At 42.7% G+C, this 17,073-nt stretch overlaps 1 protein-coding gene across 1 annotated transcript in view; it reads right to left on the bottom strand.

Annotated features, from left to right (window-relative positions):
- Nucleotides 1–17,073, bottom strand: part of ADAMTS12 (ADAM metallopeptidase with thrombospondin type 1 motif 12) — a 383,295-nt gene that overhangs the window by 71,029 nt on the left and 295,193 nt on the right. The window contains exons 17-18 of the mRNA XM_027092637.1: nucleotides 15,839–15,965; nucleotides 8,643–8,856 (exon numbers count right to left, since the gene is read on the bottom strand). Of these exons, the coding sequence (XP_026948438.1) occupies nucleotides 8,643–8,856; nucleotides 15,839–15,965 (341 nt within the window). The remainder of the gene's footprint in view (nucleotides 1–8,642; nucleotides 8,857–15,838; nucleotides 15,966–17,073) is intronic.

Below are 17,073 nucleotides of genomic sequence, written 5' to 3'. Positions count from 1 at the left end.
GTAGTTAACCAAAGGTGGGGAGATACCATTTCCAAAGAGTTAGGGGAGTCCTGTAGCATGGCGCTGATACACACATGGACGCCGTGGCAGGCCCCCCTCCCTAGTGGTCTCTCCAGGCTCTGTAGGGCACAGGCAGCTAGATTGCCTTCCGGGGAAACCTAACAAGACAGTTATTTCTCAGAATTCATGGTAAAGACTATGTCATCAGTCTTAGCAGCTGCAAACCACACATAGTTGCTACATGACACTAAATTTCTTGATATTTTGAAAAAAATCTGTAGTTTTACCAAACTGCTCCATTTTTAGCCTTCCTTTCCAATGACATTTTAAGTTAACCACCAAATATTGGTTCTTAAACATGGACTGTCCAGGAGTCTGTGCTGACTGTTTCGCATTCGTCTGTCTTACATCTCTGATCCTAAAGTAGGTTTCTTGAAGATGGGGACTACATAATGTTTCCTGGATTTCAAAGGGCTTCAAAGCCATTATTCTGTGTGATACCCTGTGAATATGAGCCCTGCGAGATTTATAGGGCTGTGAGATTTACAAGGCTGTAATTATTATTCCATCTCTTACAAGAGAGGAAGCTGACACCCAGGAACCTGCCTGAAAGGCTGTAAGTCAGTGGCAGAGTAAGAATTAGATTAATTCCATGCCCCTCCCCACCGACCAAAAAAAAACCTAGCACAGCACAGTGGAAAGCAGTCTGTCTACTGAATTTACTTATTGACTTAACCAAACTTCTGATTTCTGAAAACTTACCCAAAGGCAGAAACTGTTTCTTATCCATAACTGAATTCCAGGATAGTTCTTGGGATACAATGATCACTTACTACATATTTATTACATGACTGTTCTACTTGGAAAATAATCAGGAATGGGAAAATTCTTCTCCCTGTGAACTTATGCATTTTTCAGCTTGAATTTCTTGCCTTCTCAAGTCCTGTTTTCAATTTCCTTTCTATTGGAAAATAACTTCACCCTTTATTTTGCTCCAATCCAGCATAATCACTCACTGATGTATGATAGCTCTGTTGAAATCAGCATCTTTGAAAAGCAGGAGAGACACGTGAGCACAGAAGACTGTGCAGCTCAGGGAATGTTCAACTGCAGGTTTGGGGTCAACCAATAAAGCTGTGAGTTTAAGATGTCAACAAACACTCAAATGCCCAGCCCTAAGACTGAACTTCCAAGTTCTGATATAATAATATTAATCTTTGGTGGGAACAGTGCTTCATGGACCAAGAAATGCACACTTATTTCCAACCAAGTGGAGACTACCAGCTAAAGCTCTCAGAGCCCAGCAGTGAGGAAATGGTTTCTTCCAGCACTTTCCATGACTCACTTCATTTTGGAGCCTGGGACAGGCAGGCTGGGGGTATTTATTTTCCTGGTTTACTACAATATTTCTGCTCTTCTTGTGTATGGAGACACTTTATACTCCATCCATTTTAGTCATCCTGAGTCACTTCTCCACTTGTTACATTCTGATCCCATCTCCTAGGGTTTTCAAATCTCCACTTTGTAAAAATGTATCAGTCTAACCAAATAATCCTCCATGTATGTCTGAACACATTTCCACGATGGCAACCTCAGGTAGGCTCTGATCCAGAGGTGATTCATAAATGAGGACCCTGCTAGCACTAACGCCAACTATTCTCAACTGCAGGTGTATTCTGCTTTGGGTTTTCTTTCTAAGAAATGTCAGAGTAGACAAAGCTCATAGTAGGAAACTCTTTGATTTTTCTTTTCTTTCTTTTCATTCCCTTTTTTTGGTTTATTTTGATTTGCAATGCCCCTAATACCCACAGACTTTCCTGTACAACTTTACAAGCATTTCTAAAAATCCAAAAATATATGGGTGTGTGCTCTCCCCCCCCACATTGAACTATGAAGTAAAAGAGCTATAAAACCTGTAAGAAATAGCTTAAAGCCCTCAAGCCCATGATGAACTCCATGCATGATGCAGGGACTAAGCCTCAGAGCTTCCTTATCTAGAAATTGAAAGTAATACTCATCTTTCAAGGCTGCTGTGAATATTATATAAGAAAACAACCTTAACATAGTACATAATATATAGAAGAAATTGGGAATTGGAAGCTATTATTATCACTGTTATAATATTGGTGCTGATAATAACAATAGTAATAGTAATAACAAAGGGCATGGGGGTCCCCAATTTCTACTATCCTTGTGAGGCACAGAGTGACACATGGACCTGTCTTAGGGCATGCTGTGAAGTGAGCAAGTGTCTGAGTAAAGCTATTGTTGGCACAAGTCTAGAAGACACCTGTAAAGGCCCATATATCCCATGGGTTTATTGCTGGATTTTCTTTTACACTCAGGTTTCCTAGGACTAATAGACAGATACGTTTTTTATTTTTAATTTACAAATTACAAGTATTCAATAATCTTATTCGCTGTGAACTTGTTCAGCCTAAAAGAATAAAGCAGGAGTAAATAATCACTATCTAGGTGGTTGCTTAATTAAAATACATTAGCTTTTGATCTTTCAAAACAGAAGATTATTCTAGAACAGAAACGCCAAAGTGGCAGCCTAAGGGCTACATGTGGCCCATTGGCGTGTATTCTTTGGTCTGCTCAACCTCAAAACAAACAAGCAAACAAACAAAATACAAACACCAAATTAGCGGCCAACATTTAAAAATGAGCAGATATCATTTTAAAACTCTTGAAAAAGCAGATGATCTGTAACTATCACCCCATTCCCAAATGGCAATTCAAAACTTCATGAATGGATACCTGGGTCTGGGAGAGTTTATATGTTTTCCACCTACCATTCATCCCCATCTGCTTTCCTTACTCAGGAGACAAAGAATCTTTCAAATAATCGGTGGATGCCATTCCTTCACATTGGGGCCTATTGTGCCCAGTGAGAGAGTCAGTGTTAACTATCTACCAAGTATATTGGGCCTAAAAACTCTGTTGCCTTTTCTCATAGTCACAGCAGAACAAGCAGTGTTGTTGTGCCTTCAGCCATGCTTCTTCCAGTATATCTTCCAACTGTGTTTATCTCCTTAGAAGCTGTCAAACCCTTCAGATGAGATAAATGCAGGACACAAAGCCACACTTAGAACTCATCTCAACGGGTAGTTTCAGGATTCTCAAAACCAATTTCTGCTATGATTACCTTACCCCCTTACCTTATAATTTTGACCCCAGTACCAGGCAAATAGCTTGTCAATCTGTTAATGTCCTCCCTGGGAGTTATCTTTCCCTCATTTGCCATCAATCTTAGATTAAGGTCTCTGGGGGGAGCCCGCTGAGAAAGAGGTCTGCTGCTAAATTAGTCAACTCCACCCATCCGAGGTGCACTGTGCAGTGGGGGGGGACCCCCAGTTGGCTCAGAGCTGTAGTGCTAAGAGAGAGTTTATTCAAAACCACAGTTGAGGTTTCTCAGAGAGCTTGGGCTAAAGGGATGAGCAGGGAAACAGCTAATGCTTTGGGCATAAAAACATTTAATGCATAGTCTCAGGAATTTATAAATGAATGATTGGACCTCATACTAAAACCATTTTGAAAGTAAGCTAAAGCCCTTAGGTACCTGTTATTGGCTGAACTGTGTCCCCTCCAAACAAGATATACTAGAGTTCTAACTCCTGCTCACCCTCTTCACTCGTACGTCAGAATGTGGTCTTATTTGGAGATGGGGTCTTTACAGAGGTAATCAAGTTAAAATGAGGTCACTAGGTTGGGCCCTAATCCAAACTGACCATTGTCCTCATGGAAAGGGTAAATTTGGATACAGGGACACACATATAAAGACCATGTCACGTGAAGATGAAAGCAGAGATGAAGGTGATGCATCTACAAGTCAAGAAACACCAAAGATTCTGAGCAAAGCCCTGGGGGTTAGGAGAAAAGCATGGACAAGATTCTCCCTCACAGCCCTCAGAAGGAGCAAACTCTGCCCACACCTTGATCTTGGACTGCTGGTTGCTGTGAATGAAAAATGTTGCCTGCCATATCCGTAAACAAAGGATGTTGCAGCCGTCAAGCCACTACAGCCACCGATGGTGAGCCCTGAGGGGACTCAGGATGGGGAAGAATAGGATCCTGGCCTGAGATAGCTAAGATGCACATCAAAGGCATGATTTCAGTGAGCCTAGACTCTTGCATCTTCCCATACATAGAAAGAGCTAAATTCCTTAACCTCAGATATCTGGTTTTCTTTAATTAACAGTAATCTTTAGATGTTCCAACAACCTGGTTTTTGTCACAAAACCCCCTATATATGTCAATCCCAGTCTCCCAATTTATCCCTCCCCCTCTCCCCCTGGGTAACCATAAGTTTGTTTTCTACATCTGTGACTCTATTTCTGTTTTGTACAACATCGTAAATCAACTATACTCCAATAAAAATTAAAAGAAACAAACAAACCCTATATATCCTGGCTCATCCCTTACCTCTTTGGAGCAGTCCCTCAGAGCTATCTGAGAGGCCGTGTCCCAGGCTTAATGCCTCAGTTTTGTCCACCAAATAAAACATAACTCTCGACTTTTAGGTTGTGCATTATTTTTAGTCAACATTACAAAAATGGTGAGACAATACATTTCTACTGCTTAAGATACCCAGTTTGTAGTACTTTGTTATGGCAGCCCTAGCAAACGAATACAGTACTCTAGATAATTAAAAACAAATCAGACATGATGTAGAGAAGCAGCATGGCTCCAGACTGGTTTTCTGTGAGTAGCTGTTTCAGACAAGGGTGCTCACATGTGTTTTCCAGGAAACCTGGCAAAGCATGGGCTGCTGACATCTGGCGAGGACTGAGATGTTGGCTCTTGCAGAGGTCCCATGCTAAAAGAGCAGGCGGTGGAGGCTAAAGCATCAGGTGTCCAGCCTCACAAGAGTGTCCTGGACCTTGAATGAAACTAGGAAATACTGAGGGTAAGCGACTCAGCGATGTCTCCTCACCTTCCATGCTCTGTCTCCCTTCAGTTTGCAGGAACTCCTATGGCCTTCACATGAATTTTGTTCGCCTGTTTGTTTTGCTTTTCATTTAGCGATAGATAAGTCATTGGCACTTGCTGCAATGCCTTCTGTTTGAAGAGCCAGGAGAGCTTGTTTGTGAAACATTTAATCTATCTGGTCACTTGTGCAAGCCCACACCCGAGTGAACAGCTTTGCACTTAATACATTCTTAGTAGCTGGGCAAATTAATTGCTTTGTTCATTTGTTTGATTGTGTGCTTTGGTCAGGCACAAAAAGGGTGGATTAAAGATCTTTGCAGACCCTGGGCAGGTCTGCTTTTGGGGGTTCCACCCTACAGCCCATCAAATATATTAAAAACATCTCTAGTTTCAAGTGAAATATAATCTTCTTCTGTAAAAACAATTTGAAAGGCTTCTTATTCTTTTGCTTTTGAAACTAAATATTTGGTGAGGCCAACTCATTTAATTTATGAATGGCTCTCATTTCTCAGCAATCATTAACGCATAGTCTGAAATTCCAGCAAAGTGAGAAAAGCTGATCTACAAATTGTTTCCAAACATAATACATTTTTTATGAACTGAGAGCTGTCAAATTGTTACATTTTGCAGACTTCTGAGATGCTTTATGCCATAGTGTTCAGAGTAAAAGCTCTGCTGCCTGCCTTCAAACCCTAGCTTCAACACTTGGAGGCTGTGCGACCTTGGACAAATTTCTAAATATCTCTAATGCCTCAGTTCCTTCACCAGTAAAATGGGGCTAATCAGGCCATTGTGAGATATTGTGCTAATACCCATAAAGGTGCTTAATATACATACTAAATGTTTGATAATTCTTTGTTTTTAATATGTAATTTAATATTGATTTCTGATTTTGCAGTGTCCTTTGCTTTACTGGAACAATACATTAGTTTTGGTTTTTTTTCCCCCCTCAGGTCTCAAACATTTTTGTAGGCCCATGAAAAACTTGCAGGCTCTAAGCCCTGTGCTTACAATGCTCCCCACCTAAAATGGCCCTGAGCTCAGGGAGGGAGTTAGATGAAAATGCAGGGGCCACAAATCAATTCTGTCAGGGGACTTGGGTGCCACTGACTGGACAAGACTTGCAAAATTAGAGTAGCGTGGAAAACAGACCCTTGTCTTCTCGCCTGATAATAAAGTTTCTATTTAGTGAACACTTACTATTTGCTAGGCACTATGTGAAGGGCTCACGTGGAGTATCATCAAACCTTACAATAACTCTGTCTTTCTAAATGAGTAAAGGCTGGGAGAGGTTTAACACTAGCTCAGTTAGGGCTCGCCAGAGCTGGAAAACCTTGACAGGGAAGGGCAGCTCATGGATTCCCCTCTTCTGCTTTCCACCTTGGTCAGCCCAGGGAGGACAATTCTACAGGATTCTAGGAGCCTCACAGTTCTTGAGTCTTTTGGCCCAGTTACGTGATAGCTTTAGACTCATCCAGAGTGACCCAAATAGCCCAGTACAGACCAAGTGATCAGGTATTGCTGGAACACTACTTTTCATCAATTAATGTTGATCTCAAGACAAAATCCAGACCATAAATACTATGTGTAGCAAGAATCACTATATCATCTCTTAAAAAAGTATCCCAGCATAGAATGTCAAAGACATTCAGCATATTTTAGCAAAGCTCATTAGAGGGCTAATGTGTACAGACATTAGCAAGACAGCAAAGGCAAGAAAGGAAGACCCATTCAATGAATATTTTGATGCTGATTTAACTAAAAGCACCTCTCTTGACAACATCTCTTGAATGAAAGCAGCGGTTCAGCCTCTCTGTGGCCGCTGGAAACTGTATTCCATGTCTGCTGCCACTATACTATGCAGTGGCCTCTATTTGGAATAACAGACTTGAGTACTTGTCACATCGTGCCAACTTTTCAGGCCCTTGTTCTCCAGTTAGGCACATCATTTTGCTCCCCAGAAACACAAACACAAGGAAGAGAATCCCTCAGCCAAATGTTAATTGCAGTCCTTTGAAAATACATGAAGATTCTGGGAATTAGTAAAGTCTACATGACAAAAATTATTAACTGCTTTGGATACAGCTAACGCACTTTGGGTAAACAGATTTGATGGACCAGTCACAATACCCCATTCAGCCTTATTTTGACAACACTGTAATTTACGGCAATCGAGGTTGGCAGTGGACTAATAGGTCAGGCCAGCCACAGGCTGTGACTGTACCTTCCAGGAACAGCAGGGGGGTATATTCTGGCCTATTACTGACGTGTGCACATGCATCAGTAACACGCCTGTATTAGGTTGTAGGTATGTTTTCTTTACATGTATACCTTTGTCTTTTCTTTCTTGGGGTCTTAGCTCTCCCATTTGATAAGTTCTTACAATAAAGGGACCATATCTTTTTTATTTTCACCCAGGTGCTCCAGAGAATATTCTGTACAGAATTAGAAACTAAATAAACCTAAACTGTGACTCTGAGCTAATGAAAGAGTTTCGGAAATAAGGTTATCAAAATGGCTGTATTCAAATGAGTGTTTTCCGCTTTCAAATAGTTATCTTCAGAAATGGAACCTTTGCTTATACAAAATTTTGAATTCTTCTTTAGATAATACTTTATAAACTATGAAAAGCAATTGCATTTATTTATAATCAAGTATCACTTTAAACACAAAGGTTTTATCCAAATGGATCAGATTACTCCTTTGTCCATCAGACTTAATTCTAATCAACTTTTTGTGGCATTCTCCTGAATCAAATATTCTCCATTTCTCTGAAGGTGAGTCTAAGAGGAATTCCTAAGACTCTGGTCAATGGTAGCATTACTGTGGAGACCATGTGGCTTCCCAAGGAAGCTCATAAGAAGTCAGCATCCATGGATAAATTCTGGCCTGTTGGTTTTACAAAATCATTTATTTTCTAGTCATTCCTTAGATAACTGACTGAAATATGCATAGGGAAGCAGAGCAAGGCCCCTGGAGACTCCAGCACCCTTGGAGAAAGCAGAGGTCTACTTCTACTACAGACTCTGGGAGCACAAGGCCTGATAGTTCCGGGTCCCATGGTGACCCAAAGAAAATTAAAGCCTGGGAGTCTTTCGTGACCTCCTAGCCCATGAATTTCTAATTATATGCAGAGAATTAGATCAGATTAATCTTGGGGAAATGCAACACTATTTGAATTTATGTGGCTAATACTATTACATGTCCTAAACCTTGATCAGGATTGAATAGATGGATGATGTGAGGGGCTTCTCCAAGTGACAAGTAAACTTCCTGTCTATCGTGCCAAGTAGAGTGACCCACCTTTGGTTTTTTAGTATGAAGCATAACTACCAGTAAATGTTTGACAAACCAACTCTTGGGGTAGGTGGGGGAGCCCTGATTTGCTACCGATGGTTTAATAACGGGCCAGCAAAAATCCTGAGGGTTTTTCAATTATCTGTCATGAGTCTGAGCGAGCAAGATCCAGCTCATGCCTGGCGGGTATCTGACCACTGGGCAGGTGAGAGGAAGATCCCGTGAGAACGGAAAACAAGCACGATAGGATACTGGGAGGTGGGAAATGCAGGAAGTAGGCCAGAGGTTATAAACGCTGGCCATCGTGCACTTTTACCCCGGGTCACTCTGGATTAGTTAATAAAGAGGACTGGGTGGGGGGCTGATGGAGCATGAGTAACGCTGGCCTTCCTTTTGACCCCTGAGCTCACCTGACTCCAGTTGCCCACTGTCCAGTCCGATGGACACAAGATGTCTCTGTTGCAGGAGGTGAGGGTCTTGGGCTTCAGCAGGTGCTGGCAGTCTTGAGCCGGGAGAGCCTGCTGCTCATCAGAGCCCATGGTCTGGATGCACAGAACTGTTCGCTTCTTCTCTCCGTGGGGCCCACATGTCGCCGAACATGCTTCCCACTCCCCTGCCCACCACCTGCAGACACACATGGACATGTCAGAGAAGGTCACCCAGAGGAGACACACATTCAGTTCAGCCACTGGCAAGAAACTGGGAGCAGACACTCTGGTTACAGAACTGGGAGGTCCCTGAAGATGCTCCAGCCCAGCAGAGGGAGCTCTGCGGACAGGGCCACGGCTAGCTTGTTCAATCACAGCTCCGGAAGCCAGCAGACTACTTGGCATAAGTAGATGCTAAGTCATAATGTCTGTAAATGGAAAAAAGAAAAAAAAAAAACCCTCTCTTTTCAGTCAAGAAAACTGAGGTCCAGTTTTCTGTTGTGCAACCTCAGGAAAGTTTAGGCCTTACTCTCCACATCTGTTAAATGGATGTAACGACACTGACTTTAGATGAGTGATGTGGATGCAACGAAACAGAAGTTTATGTACAGTGCATAGTACAGATTCTGACATAATACAAACTCAGTCATTTGTAATTATTGTTATTTGGACTTCTGCTTTTGACTAAAAGAATCCAATCAGAATCTAAGTCTCCTGGCTCCTAATTGAATGTTTTTCGATTTCAGTGTGAAGCAGGTACTTAAACACTTAGTAATTTTCCATTATTTAGGAGATGATCAATCAGGGGCATGGCCTTCATTGACACCCCTCCCCCATCTCCTTCAGTCTACCTGTTAATATTCTCACTGGTCCCTTTAATAAGAAAGGAGTAGAAAAACAAGAAACTTATGAAATAATTTCATTTTTTTGTCAGCTGTTCTTGATGAGTTGAATAGTTGAAACTGTTGGCTAAATTAATATTCTGGATTCTCCATGGAAAAATGAAGATGTGTGCTCTTCCTCTACCTGTTATCATGGAAGATTGGCTCAAGATTCTGGGATGTGGGCCCAGTGGTTTCACAGAAGTTGCTTTTGAAAGTGGCGAGGAGCCCTTTTCGGAGTCCCCTCTTTTCTTCCTTCCCCATCATTGTGCAAATCTTCCTTAACACAAAATACAGAACAGGTGTCTTGACCCAGTGTGGTTTGGGTCCACCGTTGCTATAGACGTATGGTCTGCTTATTCAACCCTCTATGCAGGAATAAAATGGAATATTTGTTTTTCATGGGAAAACAGTACAGCATGTGAATTCCTTCATTCCTGATTTTAAGGAAACCTTCTGACCTTGAGAGAGTATTGAATTTTGAAGAAGATTAAACTTTGTGCTATTACTTATGTTTACAAAATATTGGATTTATTTAGGTAGAACTTCTTTGATTCTTATACTTTTTTTTTTTTTTTTTTTTGCGGTACGCAGTCCTCTCACTGTTGTGGGCTCTCCCGTTGCAGAGCACAGGCTCCGGACGCGCAGGCTCAGTGGCCATGGCTCACCGGCCCAGCCGCTCCACAGCATGTGGGATCTTCCCGGACCGGGGCACGAACCCGCGTTCCCTGCATCGGCAGGCGGACTCTCAACCACTGCGCCACCAGTGAAGCCCTGATTCTTATACTTTTAATCTCTGGTTAAAAATATTAGAAGAAAGCTCTTCCTCAAGTCTGTTATACTCTTCAGTTAATAAGTAAGATTACTTATTTATTCTTTGGTGTTTAACATCTGGACATCTGGTGTGGATAAAGAGCTAATATTGGAACCATATGATATGACACCAAATAAATGCCCACTCTATTATTCTAATTACTCTGTCCTACCTCTGACATTTCTAAGGGAGGCCAGACACACTATCGAATAGATCAAATGTCATTCTGGAAGGGCCTTAATGTGGGCTGACTGAAAGTCTAATTTATCTAGTTACTTGCTACAAGGCTTTCTGCTATGTCACCGCAAGGTGATAACAGACTTCCTTGTTTCTCTTTCTGAAATTTCCTCCACAGTCTCCTGGGGACATGTTGCATATGTTTGTCCCTAGTTTAAAGTGAAACCCATCCTCTTTATTTTCCAGGCCCAGGACTCAGGAGCTATTGCCAAATTGTTCTCTGTTGTCCATCTCATTGTTTTCAGTGTCTGCCATAACCACACCTCTTCTAGGAGATTTATAACAGAAGACTGTTTACAGGCTCTGAGTGATTGGTGAGAAGGACAATATAACACACAAAGAACTCAGCAGGACAAAAGGCCAAGCGCACCCATTTATTCACCCCCAATAAGACAACCTTTCTGGTTTCATCAGCATAGAATCAAGAACAACTTAATATGACGTTTTCCATTTTTGCCATTGATTTTTCTCTTGCCCAAAAGTCCATGACACCTGTCAAACCTAACATACAATTGGATAATTGATCATGCATTGTCTTGGATTTTTTGTTAGTCCCTGTAATTAGTCAATCTTATCATTCCAGTTACTTTGTAAAAGTCCTAAGGACTGGGGCTCTATCAGTGATTCTCACTGTACCATCACCTGGAGAGCTTTAAAAAAGTTATCAGTGTTCAGGCCCCATTGCTATATTGGATGGCCAGAATCTCTTGGGCATAGGGCCAAGGTATCAGTGTTTTTTAAGAGTTCTTCGATGACTTTCATATGAAGTCAGGATTAGAAACCACTGGTGTTATGATACCAAATAAATGGATTTGATTGTTTATCTTTAAATTTTCCTACCCAAAAAATGGACACTGTGGTTTTAGTTTGAATTATGTGTAACACAGAAGTGTGTGTGTGTGTGTGTGTGTGTGTGTGTGTGTGTGTGTGTGTGTGTGTCGAGACCCCCAAAGAACCTGTAGTTGCCCTGGAAAAGTTTACTATAGTTTGGAAATCAAGTACAAAGATCTGTATCTTCTACCCACACCCATGCCAGTGCTTGCTCAGGAAGCTCTGACTACCAATAAACCAATAAGTTACAAAAATGAACTCTTCCTAACCCTCACTACTCAGAAAACTGAAAGTCCTAATCTGAATTTGTTAAACTCTTGCTCAGAATAGTAATTTGCTTAAAAATATCAATTTTTATAATTACTATCTTTGTACTAATCTTTTCCCTAATAGCATTTACGTACATCCCCAAATCCAATTCAATTGGCATTCCACATTCCAACATAACAATCGTTATTACAATATAGGCACTATTGCTTCCTTGATCTTTAAACACAGTGTATCCACATTCTCACCGTATCCTGTTCATTCCACCTCATTTTCTCTAGCTTTCTTGTTGTCTCCCATGCACACCATGCTCATTCCTCTCCCACCTCTCATAGACTTTTCCCAGTCTCAGTGACCCCTTTCCTTTCATTTAGATGGGTGGTTCTCAACCAATGGAGATTCCCACAGCCACCTCCCCACGGGACATTTGGGAATGTCTGAAGACGTTTTTGGTTGTCACAAATGAGGGTGGAGGTGTGCTCTTGGCACACCTCTAGTGGGCAGAGAACAGGGATGCTGCAAAATATCCTACAATGCACAGGACACCCCCCACAGCAAAGAATTATCCAGCCCAGAGTGGCTCTAGTGCTGAGGCTGAGAAACCTGGTGCTTCTATGACTTGGTGGAAGGATTGCCTCTGCTCTCCCCCTGCTTTTACATTATGCTTACATTATGCTGCCTGGGTTAGTTTCCTAGGGCTGCTGTAACAGATCACCACCAACCTGGTGGCTGAAAACAACAGAAATCTAGTTTCTTATAGTTCTGGAGGCCAGACATCCAAGTCAGTATTACTGGGATGAAGTCAAGGTTTTGGCAGGGCTGTACTCCCTTCGAAGGCTCTAGGGAAGATCCATTCCTTGTCTCTTTTCAATCTCTGTTGGCTGCCAGCACTCCCTGGCTTGTGGCCCATCACTCCAATCTTTAGGCCAGTGTCTTCAAATCTTTCTGCTCCAACTTCATATTGTTTCTCGTGTGTGTGTGTGTGTGTGTGTGTGTGTGTGTGTGTGAGAGAGAGAGAGAGAGAGAGAGAGAGAGAGAGAGAGAGAGAGAGAGAGAAATTTCCCTCTGACTCTCCTATAAGGACGCTGTGATGGAATTTAGGGCCCAAGTGTGTAATCCAGCATAATCTCATTTCAAGACCCTTTAACTTAATCACACAAGCAAAGACGCTTTTTCTAAATAAGGTAACACTTGCAGGTTCTAGGGACCAGGATGTGGATATTTTGGGGGCTACTTTTTGGCCACCGTATGACTACACTCAGGGCCAACTTCAAGTCCCCAGAGCTCAGCCTGTATCATTTAAGAATTCCTCTATCAAGACTCCTCCTCTGTCTACCAGGCTTCAGCCTCAGCTCATCTCCTGTCTGCCAGCCTCTGGACGCTTGCCCCAGTATCTGTCTCCTTCTAGCCCTGGTTGTAACTTTTTTTTTTTTAAAATAAATTTATTTATTTATTTATTTTTGGCTGCATTGGGTCTTCATTGTTGTGCGTGGGCTTTCTCCAGTTGCAGCGAACGGGGGCTACTCTTCATTGCAGTGCTTGGGCTTCTCACTGTGGTGGATTCTCTTGCTGCGGAGCATGGGCTCTAGGCACATGGGCTTCAGCAGTTGTGGCGCAAGGGCTTAGTTGCTCCGCAGCATGGAGGATCTTCCCAGACCAGGGCTCAAACCTGTGTACCCTGCATTGGCAGGCGGCTACTTAACCACTGCGCCACCAGGGAAGTCCCTAGCACTGGTTGTATCTTATTATAGAGTCACATTCAACTAGAAAGTTCTGTAGTTAGAGTGCAGAGGTACGTAAAGATAACCACCCTATGGCAACTGAATTCTGAAAATAGTGAAGCCAAGATTTTAGCTACAGGTGAATAAGAAAATGTCAGATAACGATTGATGTCTCTTCTGAAATAGAGAGCTGCCACAATCTTCAATCCAGTCTTCTTTGACCGTGTTGCTTTTATGGACACGGCTAATATCCCCAGCTATACCTTGGTCCCAGCTGGTTAGTGCCCACATCAAAACCTTCTGGTGCCCACCACGCCTAGCAGAGTGCTTGCTTCTCCTCAGACACAGACTGAGTAGGGGGTGAGGTGCATGCCTCTTTGAGGAGCCTGCTCTATGTCGACCTGCTGCAGGCTTAGAGCTAGTTAGCCTTGAGTATTTGGAGCTCTGCCTGGAACCAGGTACCCAGACACACCTCTTATTTTTTTGTTTTTTGCGGTACACGGGCCTCTCACTCTTGTGGCCTCTCCCGTTGCAGAGCACAGGCTCCGGACGTGCAGGCTCAGCGGCCATGGCTCACGGGCCCAGCCGCTCTGCGGCATGTGGGATCTTCCCGGACCGGGGCACGGACCCGTGTCCCCTGCATCGGCAGGCGGACTCTCAACCACTGCGCCACCAGGGAAGCCCCATATCTCTTATTATATCACAATATCACAGTGCTCAGTAAATGGTAACTGTTACATCGTTATTATCACTGTCGTATCTCTCATGGAAAATAATGAATGCTTAACAAATATTTGCTGGTAATATTAAGGCCCAGGCAGACTAAGTGAAATAATAAAAATGAGAACCTGAACCCCAGGGATAAAATTAGCTTCAAGAAATAAACAGCTGTGGTTTTAAAAAGGTAGCCACTCACCAGGGAGGGTGGCTTTGAAAAGTGAGGTGAGAATCCCAGGTGTGTATGTACTGGTAGTCAGCTAGTGAGAGCAAAAGGAAGTGACATGACAGTCGTTAACTCTGAGGGAGAATAAGTATGCTGGAAGCCCATAAGCTCTGCGGCGTGATAGGCTATTGATTAGATAAGGCTAGCGATAGGAAACGTTCCTCTTTCCTGGCTCGTTTTTCCCTAAGAAGGATTTATAGAAACTACAATTACATACAAAACCTAGAGAGGCCAAATCCTGTGCTCAAGTCCCTAGTTCTTCCCAGTAAGAGAGTTACAGGGAAGAGCAGCAGCTCTGTCCTGCCTCAGTGGAGGTGGGGTCCAGCTCTGGACCTCACAGCCCACTTTGTACCTGGAAGAAACCACAGAACTGGATAGAGAATCAACCTGACTCTGAGATGAGAACTCCCTGGCCTCTGGGACCTCGCTGTTCGGGCCTATAAGAGACTGACACTGTTTGACTTAACTGACTTGTCTAGACACTTCTCTTTGACCTAGTTCTCTGGCATTTATCCCATTCTTCCAGCTCTTCTTTAGAATTCAGCCTGTCACTTGGTAGATTGATTATGCCAACTGGCTCCCTCCTGTTAAACTAAACTCTTCTTAATATGTCTTCTTGGGACTGGAATGAATGCCTGATGGAATCTGCAACCGAACTACATCCTGTTTAAGGACAAGAGAGAATGAAGACACTCCCCAGAATTAATTCTTTCTTTCCTTTCCTCTCTCTTTCCTTTTTCTCTCTCTCTCTCTCTTTCTTCCTCTTCCCCAGCTAACATCCCAGCTACCTTCTAGAATTTTGAACCAATACGATTAGGAGCAAGTGAATACCTGTATAACAGTGGTTCTCAACCAAGGGTGATTGTGCCCCCAGGAGACATTTAGCAAAAAATGTTTGGAGACATTTATGGTTGTCACAACCTGGGTGGGGAAGATGGAGTGCTACAAACATCTAAATAGACACAGGCCAGGGATGTTGCTAAACATTCTGCAAAGCACAGGACAGCCCCCTACAACAAAGAGTTATCCAGCCCCAAATGCAGCAGTGCTGAGGTGGAGAAAGCCTGGTCTGTAAGTCCACTCTTCCAGGCAGCGACCTGAACGTGTCAGCATGTTATCTAGAAGCTTCTGTGGCACTGGTTGGTAAATGTTCTTGGAAGAGCCAAGCCCAATTAGCTAAAGAATTTTTGGATGATTTACATACCATTCTCTTCAACAGCGCTTTGGGACTTAAGTCTTACCAAATAATTAAACACAGATCACACAAGCTTTGTAAGAAGTACTGCTCTCTGGGGAGAAAATGTCCCCTTCACAGCTTGTCACAGGTTCCAACAGCATAGCCACAGGAACCTGTGACAGCTTTCCCGTAATTATTCTAATAACAAAGCCACACAGCCCTCTTGCAGCACGGAGCCCTGGATTACTATTAAACCAGCCACCACTGCAGGTAGACACACAGATCTCCAGCTGTTACCGACGCTTACCTGGGTGGACAATCCTTTTCACGACACTTCTTCTGTCTCCCATTGGGTTGTGTTTCTGGGTCACAGAACATAGCTTTCACCATCCCGTGACCCTTCTTCACGCAATGGGCAGTCTGGCGGCGTATACCTGGGGGTCGGGCAGAACAGTTCACATATATTAAATCCCGAGCCTACATTCTCAGTGTCAGGTGAGGCCCTGGTCATGCCTACAGCTGATGGGAAGGTTGTCCATAAAGTATTTGGTTTTAACATAGGGGTGAGGAATGGGGACCTCTTATTCTCTCTACTCATGCTGCAGGAGGCAATGGGTGGAAAAGATCTTGCTTAGGAAGGACCACAGATAATATAGGCAGATTAATATATAGTCTAATATAAAGATTACAATCTAGCTGTGGAGACAAGACTAACACACATATGCCAAAAAAAAAAAAAAAAACAGAAAAAAAACAAGGTGAGATTTATATAGTGAAAGCAGATACCATCACCAGTTGTTATAACACAATCATACATTACTATTTTAATGAAGGAATGGAGGAGTTGGGAGCTTTATATTAGTTGTTTATAAACTCTGAAAGACAGGAATCAAATTCAAAATAATGTGAAGTTTGAGAGGTGATGTTTTTTAAAGTAGAGGGTTTTGATAGCAGGGATTGATAATACTGCTGCTTTCTGAAATTGGGTTGGTAAGTAAGTAAGTAAGAGAAGCACACGGGAATGGCCAGGTCCACAGGAAAGCAAAGCACATGTGTGGGCTGGATGTGACTTTGGATATATAACAATAGTTAACACGTGTGGTGCGTGCCTTGCCCAGGGCACTATTCAAAATTGTGTATGTGTATGTGTGTGTGTGACTACCTATATATGTCCCAGACAAATATATATACATATGTAAGTGTGTGTGTGTGTGTGTGTGTATAATGTAGTACCTATTATCCACCATGATATATAATGACTGAAACCTCACAACGACTCAATGATGTCAACACTGTCATTACTGCTATTAGATGAGGAAACGGAGGCACAATGAAGTCACATAGGTTGAGAAGGCAAAAGAAAGGACCAGTGGCTTTGCTAGCAGCTAGGATATCATTAGCAAGAGAACGCAGAGGAGTGGCCAGAACCCCACGGACTAGGAGGTAAAGGGCAGTGGGAAAGAGAGTCATCAGCTCTCCGGAGAGGGCTAATGCTTCTTTCCATGAGAAATGTGCAATGGGTGAGAAGACTGAAGATGGAGG

Source organism: Aethalodelphis obliquidens, unplaced genomic scaffold, assembly GCF_003676395.1.
Source record: "Aethalodelphis obliquidens isolate GAN/ISIS:26980383/991018 unplaced genomic scaffold, ASM367639v1 scaffold80, whole genome shotgun sequence".
Classification (NCBI taxonomy): Eukaryota; Metazoa; Chordata; class Mammalia; order Artiodactyla; family Delphinidae; genus Aethalodelphis; species Aethalodelphis obliquidens.
Note: the sequence above shows the minus strand (reverse complement) of the source record. Positions and strands in the feature narration are given on the sequence as shown.